The sequence below is a fragment of the Cynocephalus volans genome, chromosome 7 (genome assembly GCF_027409185.1).
Source record: "Cynocephalus volans isolate mCynVol1 chromosome 7, mCynVol1.pri, whole genome shotgun sequence".
NCBI lineage: Eukaryota > Metazoa > Chordata > Mammalia > Dermoptera > Cynocephalidae > Cynocephalus > Cynocephalus volans.
The window spans coordinates 156204828-156226111 of NC_084466.1; the positions used below are offsets into that span (position 1 = coordinate 156204828).

At 45.4% G+C, this 21284-nt stretch overlaps 2 protein-coding genes across 5 annotated transcripts in view; one reads left to right on the forward strand and one right to left on the reverse strand.

Annotated features, from left to right (window-relative positions):
• Positions 1 to 21046, reverse strand: part of INSYN2A (inhibitory synaptic factor 2A) — a 54707-nt gene extending 33661 nt beyond the window's left edge. The window contains exons 1-2 of the mRNA XM_063101689.1: positions 20961 to 21046; positions 661 to 1816 (exon numbers count right to left, since the gene is read on the reverse strand). Coding sequence (XP_062957759.1) covers positions 661 to 1811 — 1151 coding nt within the window. The 5' untranslated portion in view covers positions 1812 to 1816; positions 20961 to 21046. The remainder of the gene's footprint in view (positions 1 to 660; positions 1817 to 20960) is intronic.
• DOCK1 (dedicator of cytokinesis 1) overlaps positions 1 to 21284 on the forward strand; it is a 489712-nt gene that overhangs the window by 239671 nt on the left and 228757 nt on the right. The window lies entirely within an intron of this gene.

The window sequence follows — 21284 nt, forward strand, 5'->3', positions numbered from 1 at the left end:
AAGGTGGTGAGGTCCAGTAAGCTCTCATTAATGCTAGACAGCATTGGTGGCGAACTTGGTGTCATTCTTTCTACAGCCCAAGCGGACACATAGAGCAACCCATGGGGAAAGGGTCTCCTCATCCTGTACAGATAGGGCTTGTCTAAGAATGGCATTGCTTCTTTGAGTTCTAGGTGAAGAACTAAAAACACTGTCTACTGTATAAAACCTTGTATAGTCCTGAATATCAACTATTATTATAAGCAAGTCAGCATTTACTTTTCTCAATGCCATTTGAAATTTCTTTTCTCTTCTACAAGATGATTCCTAAGAGGCAAATATCTTCTTACTTAGATATTTTGGACTGGCATTTATATTATACATTATCAATATCATAAATTTTTAGTCCTAGCAGATTAAAAGGAAAGATCCATCAATTCATTCAAAATATAGTATGTTTTGAATTCAAGGCCAGACAGATGAATGCTAACCACCAAGTGTGCAGTGAAATCTAGCATCATACAATAATCTGTGACCCCATGGAGCTTGCTATGTCCTTAGACTATAGCCTGTTCACGGAAATGCTGAGTCTCAGTATGGATTTGGGCTTTGGGGGCTCTAGATGGACCCCCGGGATGATGGGCCTGCAGAGCTTTGTGAGGAAGGGGTGGACATACATACCCTTCCCGATGAGCCTCTCCTTTCTCCAGCTCCTGAATGACCCCCAAGAGCACTTTGATGGTTTCCTGGCTCGAGCTGATCAGGTTCTCCATCATCTGCAGCTGGGCTTTGAGGTCGACCACGTCCGTATGAGGCACGATTTGTTGGCATTCTTCCCCCGCAGCCACCGCCGTCGGGCTGGGCTGGTTGTCCAGCCCCGGTGGGGCTTGCGTCTGCAGGGGCTGGTCACTACATTCGGGGGACAGGCGCTGCAGCGGGGACGCCTGGAGCCCGTTGAGATGTGTGGCTCTCCTCCGCTCCTCGTCCGCGGGGCACAGGGACCACTGGCTCGCAGCGGCAGAGTTTGACAGGCCGGGCTCGGGGGCCCCGGCGCCGAGGACAGGGGCATACACTGTGGCCACCTCCGTTTTAAACACCCTCCCGAGGGCGGGCGGGGCGGGCTCCTCGGAGTCCGGCGTCCCCCTGTCGGGCTCGGCTGTCCCGGGCAGCTGGGACCCGGGCTCTCGGGACGGGGGCCGAGCGGGGCTCTGCATGGGGCCTTCTCGGGAGCTGAGCACGTCGGGGTTTTTGCAGGGCCCCGCACAGTTGGCCCCGGCCGGCTGGTCCAGCGCGTTCATGTGCTCCTCAGAACGGAAAACCAAGGCCATGGTTTTGTGCACCCGAGCTGCGCCGCACGGCGGGGCGTCGTCCAGGTGTCCCCCCTTGTCCTTAGCGTCTGCTGGAAACCCATTGTTTTGGCTTTTAAAGGGATCCGCAGCTGGGATGCTTTTGAGACTGCCTTTTTTGCGGTCCAGAGGGAACGTCTGGTAGCACTTTTTGAGGTCGGGCGAGGTCTGCACGCCTGTGCTCTTGGTGACGTTGGGGATGGACCTGCGCGCGGGCACCGTCATGTACTTGCGATAAGCTGCCCTGCAGGACACCGGCTTGGCTTCCCGCTTCTCGCCCGGCTGTCCCGACGGGAGCTGTGTGTCCCTCTGCTCGTTCTGCGCCTCGCAGATGTCCTTGAAGCGCACCTGCAGGGCTTTGTTCCGTTTTTTAATCTGCCGGTTGGGGTCCAGGGCGTATTTCATCTCCAGGGCCAGGCAGGCGGCGGGCTCCACTTCGCTCTCCGACGCGGCCAGCATGCATTTGCCGCCCTCCTTGCTGACCATGGTTCCTGCATTCAGAACAGTGACAGAGGTGTCAGCGGCACAGAAACAGCGCGAACACAGCAGCACGACTTTTAGCAAAAATGACGACTGCCTGCGCCCTAATGATTTCTAAGCAGGTGAGGTCGGCTTTTATGTTAAGGAGAGTCACACAGGCAGAGGGTTGTTGGCAGGCACAGCTTGAAATGCTGCTCGGATATGAAAGACGCCTTGCTTTTCCAGGTGGGATACACACGTTTTTCTTTTGATAGTAATGCATGTAGCCCCACTAGACAAACTTGTTTTACTATATTCATCAGGAAACCGGGTGATGCTGCCTCCTCTGCTTTGCAAATTATCTTTGCACACACGTGCCGCTTTCACAGGCAGATGGTTTACCAAGTGCAACTTACTTGGTTTGGGTTTTTATTATTTTTTGAGGGTGACGTGATTAATCTGTTATTGGAATCTAAGAGAATTGCTGTTTTAAAGACTTAATGAAGATTCTAGGTCTTAAGCACATAAGTGGGGACAGCCTACAATGAGCAGCAGAAAGAAATATATTTATGTAAGCCGTTATGGATTCCATGGGAGAGTTGGCCATCCTCGTACAGAAATACATAAAAGATAAATCACTGAGGGGTGGTTTGCTTCTAATGGGTTAACACCAGCCATCAAAACAACCTGGGTTTCCCTGCATCTACAAAGGCAGTGTTAGCAACTTTTTTCTTTGATTCCATGGCGAGGGGTATGTGGAAGTACTTTTAAGAAAATAATAAAAGAAATTATTCATTCTAGAATCAAGTTTTGTGTTTTGATCACAACCCCCAAAAATGAAAACAATGGTGGTTATTTCAGTACTTAAATCCTGAAAGAAAATAAAATCATGAGGCTTTATGTTAATCATGCAAATTCATCCTGGGCTGAATTATTAAATGCAGCTAAAAAGATGCAGGTGGCCAATGATTCCTCTGGGGAATACCAGTAGGGTAACATGCCTTTGCTTTATTAGGCAGATTTGCAGCTGTCTATTGCACATGGAAGAACTTTGTTGCGGGTTGAACTTAAAGCAAGAAAATACAGTTAACTATGTTGTTTGGGAGTTAGCCTTCGCTTTTCTCCCCATTGTGTTTGAGAAGGAAATAGTTAGATGGGAGGAAACATGGGGGTGTGCAGGGCCCTGGCGGCTGGAGCCAAGTGGCCAGAGAGGCAAGGTCATGGCACAAGCTGGCAAGAGCTGCACTGCCCAGCCCAGCTGTTGACAGACCTGAACCCTATCCTGGGGGAGCCTGAGAACCCAGCCCAGAGACCTATGGAAGCACTTTTTGGGAATTATCATGAAAACTGCAATGCTTGTGGTAGGGCCACAGCTTATAGGGTCAGAGGGACCATGGGCCAGATGCTCTGCTAGTCCATGTACGGAATACTCTCCTTACAAGTGCCCCCAAAGGTCAGCGCCATGCTTCCCATTTCAAAGAGAAAACTGGGGTTCAGAGAGGATATATCACTTGTCCAATGTCACACAGCAAGTAAGAAACACAGGCAGGAGCAGGACTCTGATCCACCAGACCCTTGAATCTGTGCTGTTTGTAATAGACCCAGGTGTCCAACAACCAGACGCATGACACCTCCTCAGCATTGCAGGCCAACAGGTATGGTGGATTGGCAAAGTGGAAGGAGAGAGAAAACTTCACGGGCCCTATCTGGGAGTGTGTTCCACGACTGGCCCTCTCTGCAGTCTGGGGACTGTTACATTGACTTCTGCATCTTGGGCTGGTGTGGTCCTGCCACTCTGTAGGCCTCTACCAGTGTTTACTGAATGAAAGGTTGAGAAAACTCAAGTCCCTTATACATTATGCCATGAGCTGGTAATTATGTTTGAAGATGACAAAAAATAATCTCTGCATCATTTGATTTAGATTAGACTAGGGTTTCTCAAAAATGGAACTAATGATATTTTAGGCTGGGTAATTTTGTTGTTGGAGGGGCTTTCCTGGGCGGTGTAGAACGTTTGGCAGCAGCCTCCCTGGCTTCTAACCACTGGAGAGAAGTGGCACTTTCCCCTCCATGTGACAACTGGAAATGTCTCCAGACATTGCCAGATGAGCCTGAGGGTCGTAAGTGTCCCAGCTGAGAACCACTATGTTTGCCCTTTCACCCCTGAATGCCTAAGGCTCTTGCTCTAACCTAGAATAGATCCTCAAAGGCGAGGCTTGGGTAGAAAGCAAAGGGAGGTCTTTGGTGCTTTACTAGGTGCTGGGAATGTCTGGAGACCTCTGTAATTTCTGAGATTCAAAAAACTGGGCAGTTCTAGTGAGGAGGTAAAAGGAAAGGGACAGACTGGAGATGCACCAATATACTGGCTCTGTTTTCAGGTGGTGTGCGGGGCATGGCATGCCTGCTCACAGAGGGCATCTCTTAGAGACCCTTATCCCAACAGGGTAAAAAGATGCACACCAGAGAGTGTGGTGTGCAGATGACGGTGGGTGGGGGTAGAATGAGAAAATTAAATCTTAACCCTCACTCTTATCTCATATTCATTCTTTAACTGCCATTGTCCAGGTAGATCAGAATATATTCTGCCATCATTCTGCAGAAGACCTTCATACTAGGGAAAATACGAAAGAGAGAGCATTTTTACAAAAAGCAATTTACTAGTAATTTCTCAGCCTTTTTCCCTGCCACTGTTGAAAAATGTGTGTCTGAATAAGTTTGTCCTAGCATGCTATTCATCATTACCATTTGCCAGGAACTGCACCGAAATAATTTTCTTACATCAGTCTGCTGGTTTGGAAAGAGATTCTGAGTCTAGGGCCCAGCCATCAAACTAATAACACAATCAGAACAATTAATTGCTGGTGGCAAACTACTACTACTACTAATAAATTCTAAGCTCTTCTCTGTTTTATAGAGAGTTGCTAAGTATATAAAAATCATTTCCTTATTAGTAAAAATGATGGTAATACTTAGGATTTTTGATCAGTTTAGTTCGTTGTTGCAAACTTTGTTTTAAACTATTATTAATTGAGTTGTCCTCACTTTCTGATAGTGGAGACACCAAAGAGTTTTTTCAGTTGATTTATATTGGCTTCAGATGATCAAAAGTTCCTTTCGATGGCTCGATAACATACATTTTCTAAAGCTTTTGAATGGAATTTTCTTGGACATTCAGAATTACTTAGGTGGACACATCTTTCCACAGTTTGTATTACCTACTGGGGGGATCAGGCTTATAGTGACTACTATTAAGAAAAGTGTTTGGGGGCTGGCTGGTTAGTTCAGGTGGTTAGAGTGTGGGGCTGATAACACCAATGTCCAGGGTTTGATCTCTGTACCCACCAGCTGCCAAAAAAACACCAAAAACAAAAACAGATTTTGTCACGAAAGTGGGGTAATTCTACAGAAGACTGTCCATGAGACAAGTGGAACCTTCGAACGCACTGGTTCATTCATCATTCCTTCACACCTTCATTCAGCAAATGAATATACTTAATTACAATGTTGCATGAACATTCAGCTCCTATGCTGTGTACCTCTGTGTCCTAACCAGATGTCAGCATCCTCCTGCACTTGTCACTTCCATTTTCTCACTGGACCCTGATGACAGCCTTATAGGGGAAGCATGATTGTTATACTGTAGACTGAGAAACTGAGGCATCTGATTTTTGTGTGTGTGTGTGTGTAACTTGCTCAGAGTCACACAGCTAGGGGCTGCACCCTGAATCCGTCTGGAGCTCAAACACTAAACTACCACCCCTGCTCAGGGAAATCTGTATCTTGAAGACCCGGGATAATCATCAAAAATCATCAGATAACTTAAACTCATCTGAGCAATTTCCTTGGCCTGTTCCTATGATGTGTTGTTGTAGGTTATTCAAGGACCTCCAGGTTGGTCTAGTAACACACCTGGCCCTGGAGCACAGACTGAGTGAGGGTCGCCTTGAATTTTGGACTAAGAACAACACCTATATGGCATTTTTAACGATGGCTTGCCCTGGCTGGGTCACCCCAGAAAACCATGGACTCTGGTTCTTGGACTTAATCTCTGGGCTCTAAAGCAGCAGATCTTAAATTTATTTTTCATAAGAAAATTGTATTTTAGAATCCACTGGACTGTGCCTCTTGAGATGAAAGTGGCTAGTCATGCTTGTGTCCGTCTGCCTCAGAGAGAGCTAGATATTGAGGAGCTGTTTGGAATACAAATATCTTAATTACTCTCAAATTAAATTTCATAATCAAATGTGAGTTGTAAATATATAAATCCTGTATGTTTAGATTCGTGATGTAGAGCCATCTCTGCATGTGGCTTTAAATTAATAGCTTATATAAAAATGTTCACTCCAACTTAGAGTGAAAACTGGAAGCAACTAAATGCCTAACAAGTAAAGAGTTAAGTAAATTATGCTGTACATTCATCCAGTGCAGCCGTTAAAAGATAATTGTATAGATTATTTAATATCACAGAAAAACACTTATGAAATAATGTTAAGTGAAAGAAAACAGTCTACCAGATTGTTCTGGAAAAAATGAAAAAAAAAAAAATGGTCATTGTTGTCATATAAAAATAGTCGATTTGGGGAGATTTATTTTTCCCTGTTTTCCAAATTTTGAGGGGGGGTGAAGGGAGGTGCATTTCTGTTACCTTGTTTTGCCAATGAAAGAACATAGGCAAAGCCAATCCACACGTTAAGCAAGCCTCTGGAAAGTACAGAAACTTGTATCAGAATAAGAGAAACCCAGAAATGATGAGATTTGGGTACAAGCAGATCCCCAAAGGTCATCTTTTATTGTTTTGAGGAAGCCCCGAATAAAGAAGAAAATGAATTTTAAAATAATGATTTTGGGTGTGTGTGTATCTATGCACAGGTGTATACATATACATGCATATGTATGTTTGTGGATATGTACAGATAGACTGAGAGAGTTTCATAGAAGATATGTCAATATTCAAGAAAACTTACTGTTAGGAAGGAAGGTGCCATTTGTTTTAATTAGAAATGAAACGGATTTGACCTATAACCTGCATTTATACTCTGAAGAGAACTTTGTGGCATCCCACCCGCTGACACAAGAGAGTCGCCACTGGATTCTGTCCATTCTTAAAACGTCTGTGCTGACTTACAGGTTTCCAGTTTGGTTGTGTAATGTGTGTATGGCATGTTGCAGTTGACTGACAGGAGGGTCTGGTGAGTAGGTCAGACTTGCCCAGACACCTCCCAGTGTCCATCAGTCACTGGAAATAGCCAGAAAGCTAGGCAAGCAATTCGATGAGTGTGGAAAGGGACTGTGTAAAATTGTTTGTTCTAGTGGCTTTCCCACTGTTGAGACACCTTGTAGTCAAAGATGCTGGCTGAAATTCAAGATTAATTGGGTCAGCACTTGATTCCATATGCTGCGGGAATGCCTGAACATTGGGCTGCTTGGAATGGGGGAGTGTGACGACTGTCGCGTGCCTTCACATGCAGCTTCCCTTGGGAGTGGGAAGTAAAACCGAATCTCACCCACTAAATGAATTCATTTGTGCTATGAAACAGTTAACTTAGAGACCTGTTTCATAGGCACCGATAGATTCTTCAAAAATGGAAGTCCTTTCCTCCGGGCAAAGCTAACTGCTATAGATTTTGGACCGTATCTTAGTTAGATTCATTATCCAGTTTAATTTTCTTTAATACTCTGAAATGATATTTTTCCAGACATTTGTTCTCTTCTTCAGAGGTCATTGATTAAGAGGACTACGAAGGGGTAACTGAGTGCATTCTGACAGCCTTCTGGGGTTGAGCAGTGAGACACTGCTCCAGTGGCAGAGCGGAGGCACGTCAGAGGGGACACGTGGAAGCCTCGCCCCGTTCCCTTGATTTGTGGGATGTTGCAGTGAAATCTCGGTCATTACGTACCGATGACCAGGGGCACTCATGGAGTTCACATGCAGGCTTTGAGGCAGAATAAAAACCATCTTTGGTGTGGCCCCAGCTCGTTCCTGTCTGTGATTTTAGAAGACACATTTAACCAGCAAAAAGCCTATGGTCAGTTGCTTCAGCCACATAACGTAAGCCACTGTCGCCACATAGGCTCACCCTGATCTGCTTCTAATGAACGGGAAAGAGGGAAGCAAACCACCCATTTATATGTGGATGCTTTGGGTTTGGTGTTGAGGTTTTATAAGAACCAGAACACAGCGCTCTGACGTGGACCAGACTTCCCTTTTCTTCTAGCCGTTTACTTCATTCTCAGGTTTTCAGCTTACGATGATGTTAACCTTTGCTCATCCACTGTCCCGAATGGAATGTGAATTAGTAGAAATGAATTAGCAAAATTTTATGATGTTGGCGAAAATCAACCAGAAAAAAATGCCTCCTGCAAATGAGACATTACGTCATTGTAAAAATTTAACTTTATTTGCAGCAGTTAGCTTTGTTAACTAAGAATGTCCAAAAAGTTCAGTAAAACTGGTTTCAACAACTCACCAAAATCATCTCAGATTAGTAAAAGGCACTAACTCCCCCATCAGCAGGACAGTTGCAGAGCATGTGACATTCAGGGACTGTCGTTTTGAGCACAGCGTATGAGGACATTGAAATTATCATAGCAAGTGGCCCACTTACCCTGCTCCCTGCATGGTTCCAGGTAATTAAGCGACAATCAGCTGGTAGTTTGGGGCTTGTCAGAGGTTGGCGTTGGTAGGACAGAGAAGAGGTGGCCTCCCTTTCTTAGCCCTTATGGCACTCTGATTTCCATGAAAACACGTAACATAACTGGAATAGACTTGGGAAGCTCTGTGCCTTACTGATTAACTATGCAGAATCCATATGTTGTTTACTAAATGGCATATTTTGACTCTTGTTATATCTGAAACTGAAATTGAAATACTGATCCCCCCCCGCCAAATGACTTATGTCAAAGGAGTGTGTTTTCCCTGCTGCTTCTCAGTTTAATCTCAGGATACCATACCGGAACACCCAGGGCAGGATTTCTGCTTGGAGGTAACCATTCACTACAACTGAGATCATTCAGAGTTGAAGATGCCGTCTGTCTTTCTGGCAAGGCCATGCGAGTGCCCAGCTATTACTATCAAAAGGCTCTCTCCTGTTTTTCATAGTAGTGCTTCTCCGGTGTTTCCTTGGTTTGGCCAAACCCTAGGCTTTCATGGTCTTGGGTTCATGGCAGAGGAAGCTAAGCCAAGAAGAAAGGGAGAAATGAGCATTTCTTACAATTGGCTTCTATTTATAAGCTGACAGCAAAATAGAGAAAATATACCGCCCTAGGAGCCCATGCACACAATTATAACAAAGGCTGTGGGCAGGGTGAGTGTGACCTCCCCAGCCCTCATATGTTTTGTTGGGCACAGTGTAGTGTAGAAAGACTGTCTTAGTTTGAATTCTTGAGCCTTTCTTCTGATTCATGGGCTAAAAATCATGCAGGGACAGTTTAATCTGGGGTGGAACAAAAGGACATGAATTAAACCACAGCAAAGTGGGGAAGCCTTTTGTTTCCTTCTCTTACAGCTGAGGGGCAGCGAGGGGCACCCCAGGAACAGCTCAGCACCTGAGGGAGGTCTTGTCAGTCTAGACAACACTTAGGTTGGGCACAGGGAGTGTACAGATAGTTGCTTAGAATATGGAAACTGAGGAAATGTTCCAAGCAGAATGAGATAGTCATTAACACAGGTGTGTATAGGGCAAAGTTTTAGCATTTGGCACCCAAAATGTCATTGTGGGGAGGAGAGAAAAAAACAAGATGTATGTTATATACTTTAAAATGTGACACCCCAGTAGCTATCACCCTTAGTACTGTAAAATAAATTCTACGTTTTATATGTCCTGGTGTTATTTTCTATTCTGCCATGTTACTTGGTTAATTCTTTCCTTGACCAACAGCTACTGTGAACTTCTGTCTTCTCTGTGCATAACAGTAATTAGCTACTTTTTAAAACACGAAGCCACATTCTTTCCTCACAAAGTTCAATTTAGCTGTCTTCAAAGGCTTATCTCCCTGAACATGAAAAGCTTAGCAGTGCCTCTGGTAGCCTGGAGGAGGACTCGCCGGTCTTTCCTGGAGGGTGGTCGGACATAGCAGGAATGGCCTCACAGCCAGGGTCGTCTGTTCTCAACCCAGAAACACAGGCACTGTGCTGACTTCGGCTGAGCTTGGAGCCAAAGGCACCGACTGTGGAAGGCAGGACTTAAGTTGGCTTGCGGTGGGGTCGAGACACCCATCGCCAACCTGGAATAGCCTAGACCCTTTCAATCCTTTTATTCTGAGGGCACCCTGATAGATGCCGCCAATGGTTTACTTGGTCCATGCCTAGTTTAATCCCCTGTATTGAGTCATCACCATGGCCTGTGGATTTTAGCTTTCTTTCCTGCTGCTTCTCCTGTTGACCCCTTCCTTTCCATTCACCGTTCCCGAGTAAGCAGCAGAGAAGCACTACTGATGTTGGCCATCTCGCCCCTCCTGCCCTCAGCCTTCCACCCTCCATCCTGCAGGTCCTGCTAGTCCAGGGTTCAAGTGCACACATCCCTCCTCTCAGATACCCAGGAGCCCCGGTTCTGTATCACTTCCAAAACGTCAGTCTCTTTTTAAAGGTCTTCTACAATTTTTCCCACCCTGCTTATCTCTCTCCGTTTCTCATGGCTACTCAAAAGTCCTCTGTCTGCTGAAGTTTAGCCACTCCCTACGCTATCTCTAGACCACACCATGGTCAGTCCCTACTTTGTGTCTTCACTCCCACTGGTTCATCTTGGAGGACTGTGCCTTACCCTCTTCTCCCATGAATAGCCTCTTTTTGACAGTCCAGATTGAGCCTTGCCTCCTCTGGTTTTTCCAGTCCTCGTCTGCCACCTTCATTTACTCAGTGAATAGCACCTGCATGTCTTAGAGAGACCCAGGCACCCTACCAGTTGCTGGGCACACAGAGGAAAACAAAGCACAGACCTCAGCAACGTGCAGTCCAGCAGGAGAGAGACAGGCATTGAAGGATGACCAGCCCCTGTGCTCAGGACCATCGTGAAGGCAGGAGGAAAAAAGGGCTGCGAGTGCTTTTTAGGGAGCCAGGGCAGGCTTCACTTGGGAGGCGTGTCACAGCAGCCCTGGAGGACACGCTGCTCTGCTTTACTGTGTGTCAGTTCTCTCTCCTCAACACAAGCGTAAGCATCCTGTGGTCCAGGTCCCCTGATCACCTCCTCTCTCCTGTGCTCAGGTATCTTTTAATACCCACTGATTGGTTTAGTATAATGGTATGCATGACAGTATCCTTACAGCTGAGGCCTCACCCGGGATATGTCAAGCAGGCTCAGGATGAGTGTGGCTATTAGTGGCTTCTAAGGAATTTTTCTACATGGCCTGGACGCTCAGATTAGGCAGAATATGGCTGTATTCTGAAACCTGGGTAGGAACTAGATGAGTGGGTAGGAACTAGATGAGTGGGTAGGAGAAGGGATTATGTCTCATTAGTTTTAAGTAAAACATTTCTAGAGATGTTTTACTTTCTTAACCTGGGCATAACTATCTCAGGTTTGGTTGTTGCACAGATTTTTTCGGTGTTGGTGGAAGACAAAGATAAGAAGGCGGCACACACACGCACAAGAACGAGTAGGTGGTCAGAATGCTGCGTGGTTTGTATTTAATCAGGAAGCACGTTGGGGTCCTTACTACGTATTTGTTGTAAAAAAAAAAAAAAAAATGTGACTTGTTCTGGTGTTATCCAACTTTCTTCTTAGGAGTAGTGGTAGTGGCAAAATAAATTTAAGAATTTACTTCAAAAATCTCAATAGTTTGGAATAACAAAAATTTTAGAGCACGGCTTCTTTCCTAAACTCAGCCTCCTAATCTGCTACAGAACAGGAGTCGTTGCCCTTCAGGGGGAAAAACACGAGAGAGGGTCCACAGTCCACCAGTGGATCTAGTTACTTCAGAGGGACACAAAGGTTTGAGTGAAATAAGCCTCATTTTTCTGTACTTTGAATTGAGAACAGTGAATGAAAACTATACTCAATTAATACTTAGAAAAATAATTGCACACTACTATTGTCCATTAAGATGAATGTGGAAGAGGAAAGAAAAGGAAAATGGGGAACTACAAGAGAGAGAACAACACAGACAGACAGACAGACATGCACACACAAGCAGGGGAAGAAGGGTGGTGCTCAGGAAAGGCAGTCTGAGTATGCAGAGCCACAGCCGGCTTGCTGTTCTCGAGTCGAGGCACATACTGTCAGCTTTTTGGCTGCTCTGTATGGGGCAGCTGGAGCAATCCCTTCTCCCCTTGTCCAGAGTGGAACTTGACAACACCTCCTGGGGCAAAGCAAAATCAAGGCTAGGCGGGCATCGGAGGCAGGACACCATGCAGTTTCATGTTCTATGAGGCACGCCACACACAATAGGCTCTCGTGTTAAACTTAAGGAAGAGTCCTATTTTCAGTTTATATTCCTGTGTTTGCTTCTATTTTTTAATCTTTCCAGCACCTCCTTGGAACAGATGCCCTGTTATTCCCAAGGATTGTGGAAAAGGGAAAGAGGACAGCACAGCAGGACCGGGTAGCTCAGGAACAGAAGTTAGCATCGCAGTGAGGAAGTGGCACTGATGGTCTGTGAACCCATGCTCTGCGGACTTCAGAGTCCTAAAAAGACTTTTAAAAAAGGAAAATGTAAATCTTTCCAAAACCTCTAATGACCTTTCTATCCTGTGGCCTTCTCGAAGCTTCAGAGGAGAGCCCAAGTGTTGGGGAAGTGGAACCTTTCACAGGTTGTGCGTGTGTGTGTGTGTGTTTAAAGAAGCATCTCCTGCCATGTAGAAGAAAATCCAGGGGGTGGCTGTCCTCCAACAGGAAGAAGGAAAACATGCATTTTTCTGAAGTGCACGTCCCTTAGCCCGGCTCTCTGAAAGGCCACATATATAGGTCAGGAAGTTAATCCATTAAAAAACAAGAGGAAAGTAAGAAAGAAAAAGTATACCAGTCCGCACCCCAGTCCAGGTAGATCAGCATTTCTGGGGGATGGAGACTGGGTAGCCATATTTTTTTTGCTGCTCCTCAGATAATTTTAATAATGCATCCATGATAAAGAACCACCAGCCAAGACACTTTATTTCTCTTCTCCCTGCCTTTGTTCTCCTCTACTTCCTACAGCATCCTCAAAGCTTATGCAGTATGTGGCCCATAAAAGGCACCCAGACTATTTATTGAATGAAGGGATGAATGAATGAATGTCCCAGGGAAGCAGGGCATGCTGCCCCCTTCTACTTTCTGTGAAACTGAGCTGGAACTCAGGCAGGTATGGGGTGGTCACCAACGGAGCCCATGCAAAGGCCAGCAGAGCCACTGCCTTGGCCTTGCTGGGCTGGCTTGTGCATCAGCAGGCAAGGTGGCCTCACGTTCCACAGAGGGTGACACTAGTGACCAGTCACTGTCATGGTTTAATACACACAGCTTTCACAATGTGAATTAGTTATCCGTGTGAACAGCAGGCAGGTCTGTAGCAGAAACAGGGGTATCCACGCCTTTGTTTTTTTGATGTTTCTGATTGCGGGTGCAAAATATGTAGAATTCTACCCCTTTCTAGGAATTCCGTGGCTGGGGGCAGCTCTTCTCAACCTGAGGTCTGAGGTTTGAGATCAGTTATTAGAACACTGCTGGTCGTTTCAGTGAATGACTGACTTTTGGGTTTTATAACTTGGTGAGGGGGTGCTCAAGTTCATCTGATTAGCATTCTCACATTCTGCAACGTTTTCTTGATGTGGTGATTCCTGGCTAAGGTCCTTTTTAAGAACTGGGGTTTAGAGATCAAGTGCTTGGTGTTGAGTTCTGGCCCTTCCGTTAATTAGCCCCAAATCCTGACCAAATGATATATAACCTGGAGGAGTACAGATACTAGTAAGAGGTAACACATATATGAGGGTACTTCAGAAAGCTCGTGGAACATGGAATTAAAAGATAATAGGTATCTTTTCATGAACTTCTTGAAGATCCCTCCTAGTGCTTGCCTTGGGTTAGGTGCCATTCTGCACTTTGTATGTGTGCCAATATTTCATTCCCCAAACACCCTCTGAAGGAGAAATGGCCATTTTCCATGAAGATGGGGAAACTGAGGCATGGGTAGCCAAGTCACGTGCCCACGGTCACACGGATAGTTCCTGGCAGAGCTGGGAGTGCAAATGAGGACAGTCTGGCTTGGAGCCTGTGCTCTCTGCTGCACTGGGCTCCTCCCTGCACTGCAAGGAGGACTCAGGAAATGGGTTCCTCTGATGCTCTCAGTTTATGGCCCTGGTGACGAAGTGGATGTTGACGAGGCCAACACACTTAGGAGCATGTTATGCATGTGGATGACACTGGATACATTAGTTGAGAGAAACAAGCTTGAAACTACCACCAGAAGGTTTCAACCTTAGTGGGTGATTAAAAACTGTAGGATTGCCCTAGATTTTTACTTTAAAGCTGCCCATGCCAGTGGTCACTTTCATTGACTCTTTAGATAAAGACTTAGAATTGATGCTCCCATGTTACATTTAAGTAACTGTTATGGTCCCGTCTCTACCAGTCACTTGGCAGTAGATCCTGCCCCATGGAATACGGTGCCAACGTTGCCGGCTAAGACTGGGTGATACTTCCCTGCGTCCAGTGTTCCATCCGTATGCCAAATTCCATCATTCAGCCTAACCTGAGTGTTTTTGCCACATTTGCAAATCTGATCGACACAATAAATAGAGAAATACTTAGAGGAGAGTTAATATTACATATGGAGATGAATGTAAATAGCAAGAATGAAACCAATTAAACAAGGATGTAGACGACTTTGTGAAGCCATCGAGCTAAGAACTACCATTAAAACAAACACACAGAATAAATACTTGAGAAAAGCAGTTATTTTTGGGCTCTTAAATGGCCTGAGAATTCAAATGAAAAATACTTAAAAGTGAGAAACTTACATTTTCAGCATTTCTTTAATTTCAAACTCTCTGTCTGTACCTGGGGCATACCAGGAACTCTTTTTGGGACCAAATCCCAGCCACATTATCCAAGCTATGGGAGTCTTAAGTGCATGATTAAGTGGACAATATCATTGCTGCCATGTGATTTCAACAAGGACTAAGAAAAAGCAATCTTTGTGTACCACTCTGGTATTGATAAATATGAAAGAAGCGGTAAATTGATGGGTGTGGCACAGACATCAATGAAGTTGACATTAGGATGTCACATTGAGATGTAAGGTCAAGGCTGAGAGATAGACATCTAGCTCTGTCCAGCTGCCCCAATGAACTCTCCAGTTTTTTTGTAAAGCTCTAGTGAAAATTCCTTTCAACCCAAAATGTCAGCATTTGGGTTTTAAACGTTAATGTCTGCCTGCAGCAAGATCAGTCTTCTCGGTTCTGATTTGTTTCTTTTACTCTAATACTAGGTCACCTAAATTCAAAGTCATTCTTTCTTTAAAAACTCACCTTCTACCCAAGTGAATTTTCACCAGAGGAAATTCCTGAGGTTAAGTCTGATGGGAGAAAAACCTAACCCTTTGCTACTTTTTCTTGTCTAAACACTACGTGGCCAGCTGTTAGGACTGCCCATCTCTGGAAGGAGTCTTCCTTTTTACCACCTTCTCTCAATATTTCTTTTTAATTCCTGCTATAAAAAAGTACAACTTGAAATGGAAGAGAACAGTTATTTCCCAGTCAGGATTCCCTGCATTTCTAGCAAAATCATGGACTTGGTTTACTGTTAAGAGCCTCATTAAATATTTATTAAGCACCTGTTACTAGAAAGTACTATGCTTAGTCCTTTAAGGATTTGTGTTGTGAATCCCTTGGTCCATTTTTCTCCTATTTGAAAGTATTCCTCATGGCAGTTCTAGGAAGTAAGAGACAAAAAACTTTTAAAAATAATATTTCCAGGTGAAAACTCATGCTCAAATTTCTAACGGTAATTATATCTTTCCCCGATTGTGCTGGCTCCCAGATTTCTGTTTCCATTGTAATCACCCAACAACTAAAGATGCCTTTGGCAGCATCATTAACCACTTCTTTACCAGTTGCCATGCTACGAAGATTTTTGCCAGTTAGAATGTTTCTCTCATAACTGATCTCTTACATTCATCCCCAGTGCCACCAGTCACCTTTAGTACTAGTTACCTCTCACCTGTGACACCTTCTCAACTGGTCTCCCGTTCCTTTTCTCTGTTTTTTCTTAGGTACCAAGAGTTAAACTTCTGAAAATATATGGTCTTGTTCAAAACATTCTATAAAAGAGGCCCCTCCTGTCCTGCTCGTTCCTCCTCAAACTGGCTTCAAAATGTGTTTCCACTCTCTGATCCCAGCACCTAAACCTCTGCCAAATGCCATTTCTCACTTTTCCCATACAAGTGCCTTTCTCGGAGCACCCTGCTACTTGGCTTAAGCCCAATACATCTGTGTGCTGGGCCCAGGAGTCCCATCAGGCAGGGCTTTCCTCCCTTTTTGGAGCCTGCTATCCTGATTCTACCTCCTGTGAGTCTTTGGGTTCTTGCCCCCTGTCACCACTTCCCTTTCTCCTGGGCCCGAGCTTCTTGAGAACTTGGTCTTACAAGGTCTTGTTACAGCTTACACATTGCCGTGGCCACTGCTGCTACCGCTCAGTACATTTCCACGAATCAGAAGTCCTTCCTGAAGAGATCCATCTGCATATCAATCTACCTTGCCTATGCTTGACCCATTTTAAGAGTCCAGGTTTTACAGTTCCACTCTACTTCCAAGGATGCTAAAATCACTTACTATAAATATATGCAGATTTCACAAAGCAAGATACAGATAATGTGAGGTGTCTAGAATCTAACCACTAAATACATACGGAAAAATATTTAAAAAATAGACAATTGAAAAATACATTATACTTCCCAGAGAAGGTGGAATGACCTAGAAACACACACACTGTTTCAATTTCATTAAGGTTGACAGTGGACATGATGTACCCCATGGTGGTTCCTCAACTGAGTAGCTGCAAAGAGGCCCCCATTCCATCAGCCTGCCCGCCCCCCTCTTTCTCTCTGGAGCACTGAGACGGAGAGAGGGCAACTTTTATTTGTAAGGCTGCTTGTAATATTTTCAGCATTCCATAGCCTCCTTCTCATGTCTCTCATATGCTGTAGTTTACAGCATTTCATTTTATGCCCAAGGCTAGATTATTAAGGATTGAATTGGAATTTTCCATAGTAACTGCAATATAAACTTCAACCAGCATTTTGACATGCTGTTATGATTTTTTAAAATGTTTGTTCACCACTATTTTGGCTAGAATAGAGTAACTTGTGAGTATACTGTTCGAAGATGAATCTCTCTCTGGTCTTTTCTTGCTCAAACTTTCTAAAAGCAGCATGATGTGGTAAAGAGAACTTGTCTATGGGTGTAGAATACGTTGAATAATTGGTTCAATACTCTATAAAAGCAATATTCACAAATTATGATTTGGAGGGAGTTTTTTTTCCAAATCCCTTTGAAATATGGAGTTAGCCAAAAGGTTTATAGAGCAATTTAGAAACAATATTCTTTCCTGCCTCTAATATCTGTTTTTCTATATTCAAGTTCATTTTCTCTGAGTCCCAATTAGAGCTGGGAATATGTGCTCAGCAGAAAAACACCTAGCTATCAGGTTAGAATGTTTTCTTTTTATTTAGATAGTAGTCTGTTACTTGATAATATCTTTGTACACCTCAGAGTCTCCCAACTCATTCATTTTGGTTTGTATCCTGATGATTTACAGTAGAGAGGTCGCAGAAAGAGAATAAATCAGAATTTGAATTCTGAACCAGAAAATGTCTCTGAAGTTATGTTTTTTTGTTTGTTTGTTTGTTTGTTTTTTCTCTTAGTTTGAGAGGTAAGACCCTTGGTTGCCTGGAGAGACCTTAGTGCCTTCAGGATTCTGAAACTGATTGCTTATCTTATGCTCACATGGTCCAAAGGTTTAAACCTGGACATTGTATGGCTTCCTGTGTAAAACAAGACGTCGTCAAAACAACTTGTTTATGTAACTTCTGCAAGAGTCCCTGCAACTTGGTGCCAAATCTGTATTCTGTCCTTAATACACAAGAAAAATATATTTTGTAATTAAACTAATTAAAAGTTATGACGTTTTACTACATTTCTGGTGGGTTGATCATAGGTTAGCTCAAATATTGGATAAAGACTTCTCCAAATGTTTTTGTGGGAATTTCACTGTAATGAAAGTGTTGTCATATAATATCAATCATATTAAATTTTGCTTTAAAATATTGAAGTCACTCCATAATGTTATAAAATATTAAAACCAGATATGTGAGGAGACTAAAAAGGATCTGCTTCATAAATTATGTCAGCTAATTTTTAGTTGGGGAATGTAGGTCTTGGTGGAATTACGTGAGAAAGGGACTTGGCTCTTCCCATTTTTGAAGGAACTGTTTAAAATTATGACAGTAGCTTAATCTGGGGAGTCTTCATGACCTCACATTCCCGGAATGACTGTGGTCTGCCTCAAGTATGTATAATGCGCATGGCTACCCAAGCTTCTTGGGTGCCACTGATCGGTTTAGCAGCATGTTTGACATGCTCAGGTGTCTGTTGGTTTGGTCCACAGCCTCAGAATAACAATCCCAGGTGAACCTGTCCCTGGCCTCCCATATGAATGCCTGTCCATAGAACTGCTTCTTTGCGATGTAGCTGTGATCATTTCTGTATCATTATTTCCTGAGAAGCAGCCTGGCCCCGATATAAGTAATCTGTTCTCTCACAAGAGAGTTCAGTAGTTGTCTTCCTAAATGAGACAGCCATGGGTTGGAGCAAACAAGAGAATACAAATGTCTAGCTACGTGAATGCATCTGTCCAGCCGCCCTGCTCTGATCGACTGTTATTTCTGAGAACCATTTTTGTTTTCTGACTGCTTATTTCAATGTGTAGGAGTCTTCCTTGCAGATGCCTTTCATGAACCAGTCTTAAGTTTATTTATTTATTTAAAATTTTTTCCTTACTGAGGGAGAAACAAAAGACAAAAATTCCTTATCATAGGGGAAAGCAATTATGGCAAAACAGAAGCCCCCGAAGTAAATCAAGTAACAGAGTATCCAGCTTTCCATAAGCTTTTTGAAAGCTCTTTTTGCAAACATGGAGGTTTCCAGCTTTTGCCTTATTATTCCACGTCTTAACTGGTAGTTATGTTTCTCAATAGGATAATGGGCCTGATTTACGTAAAAGCTCAAAGTCTTATTCACAATAATAAAATATAAAGTCATGGCAACTGTAGTAAGTTTAAAGGCATACGTTGCTTTTCAAGGGCATCATCCTGTCTTTAAGCAGAAGCCTTCCACTTAGCTGAAGAAATTAAACGGAATCATTCCATCTTTTTAAGGAAATGAATTTAGTGAAGTGAAGAAAACAAAACTCTCTGTAGCTAACATAATTTATGCAAAATCATGCAATTAGTGATAGCTGTGCTAGACTATTTTTTTCCCCAAATGCGCCTCTAATAAAACCATCGTGAGGAGCAGTGCCATCTAATGTAAGTAGTAAACATGGATAGTAAATTATTAATATCTGGTGAGGCATGCAGATGGCAGGACTTCCATTTTTCCTTTGAGCTGCTTGTGCTCGTTTGCTAATCATTCTTGCAAAAAAATTTGCAAAGATAAATATGAACTTTGAAAAGTAACATTCAACAGGATATGAATGTAAAAAATAGCACAATGTGAATCGTAAAAACAGCACTTTCTGCCTCTGCATAGTGAGATGATGGTTTCTTTCTCTATAGCGTAAGCTTAATAAGATTATATCATTTTCATATATGTAGTACTCATTGGGAATGGCACAGGTCTTGTGATTTGGGTGGTATTTTTTAATCAAGTCCCCACCATAACCTTGACAGTCCCACCACTGTGATATTGAAAAGTAACCCCCAGCAAGTCCTTGTCGAGGGGAAAACCTCCACAGCGCTGACCTCAGCCCTCTGCTAGCCTGAGCTGTATAGTCTTCTGAAATGATCTCTTGGGTTCCTAGCCAAGGCAGGGCTTGCCCAAAGTTGCTGCTCACTCTTGCCAGTTTCACCTCGAGAGGCTTCCGCAGAATTTAAGCGCCTAAGCAGACAAGGTCAAATTAAACTGCTTCACTGCTGTTTCTGGCTCAGGAGGCTGAGAGAGCATTCAGTCCCCCAGCATAGACCTGCAGCAAGAGTGGGGTCAGGGCAGGAGCCCTGTTCTGTAGCTGAGCAAAACGCACCCATTTTTCTCTCCTATTTACTCCAGAGGGGCCTCTCCTCCCCCACTCCTGGTATCCCATCATCACTGGCTCCATCTCCCTGTGGCAAATTTCTGGGTAGTAGAATGCTGAGGTCACAGTGAGAAGCTCTTTATCCAAGCAATGGAGACGCCAGCCTGGAACCCTGTGCATGAACCAGCAAGACGCAGACACTTGCTCTTGACTTAGGGCTCCAGGCGCTGCCCCAGCCCCGTGCTTGCCCTCGGGCTCCCTCCTGTCCTCGCCAGCCAGCTCTCCAGCTCACCCAGTCTGCAGCACTGGTTGGTTTCCCGCGCCTGTCCAGGTCTGACACGGAATGCGGGGCAGCCTGAAGCCCCGCGGGCACCGACCCCAGCCCGCAGCCCCGGGAAGGTGCCAACCCGAGCGAGAGGAGGAGACGGCATTTCACGTGGGCATCTGCCTCCCTTCTCTGCTCCTCGCGCCTCTCTTTAGCGGCCGGCGCCAGGGCCCCTAGGTTCCGACTTATCCCCCCAAAGTTAATCAGCCATACTTGCCAGTGCGCTTTAGTTTGGAAAATACTTAAAAGCCTCGCAACGTTCGAGGGAGACGGCCGCCCCCGGATTCCCCCCAGTTCTGCCAGGCTGGGGCTGTCGGGCGCTCACGAAGCTGTGGCGTTTGTCTAGAACCGACATCGCAGACAGGCAGCCCCCGCTCCTCCCTGGCCTTCGCCAAAGTTGCCAGACGCCCCTGGGCGACCTAGCCAGGCCAGATGCAGTTGCATAATCTCGCCCCCCGCCCCCGCCTGCCGCCCGGTCCGCTCCAGGCTGCACCAGCGCGTCCTGGCCCCGGGAGCCGCCGGGTCCCCGGCGAAGCCCTTTTGGGGACAAGTGCGTGCGCCCGAGCCGGGGTCGGCGCCCGTCCGGGCGGTGCTCTGCCCGCGGCCAAGTGCGGCGGGCGCCGCCGGGGCGCGGAGGAGGGCACACGGGGCTCCGCTTACCTTCCGCTGCTTACAGATAAGTCGAGGTCGGTGCAGCGCCTGGCTCGGGCATGTCTCGCCGCGGACCCTGGCAAGCCCGGCGCGGCACGGAGCACCCCGGGCAGGGCATCCGCGGCACGGCTCGGCTCCGGGGACTTGGCCGGCTGCGCGCCCACCGCCCGCCCCCTCCACCGCCGCCGGCCCTGCCCGGCCGGCCCCCGCGCCGCAGCTCGCGTCCCTCTGGCCCCGCTCAGCGACGCGCGCGGGGAGGCAGCGGCGCGGCCGGCTCCGGGGACGCCCGCGCGCTCGCTCGCTCGCGGCGCGGCGGAGCCAGCCACAGCCACC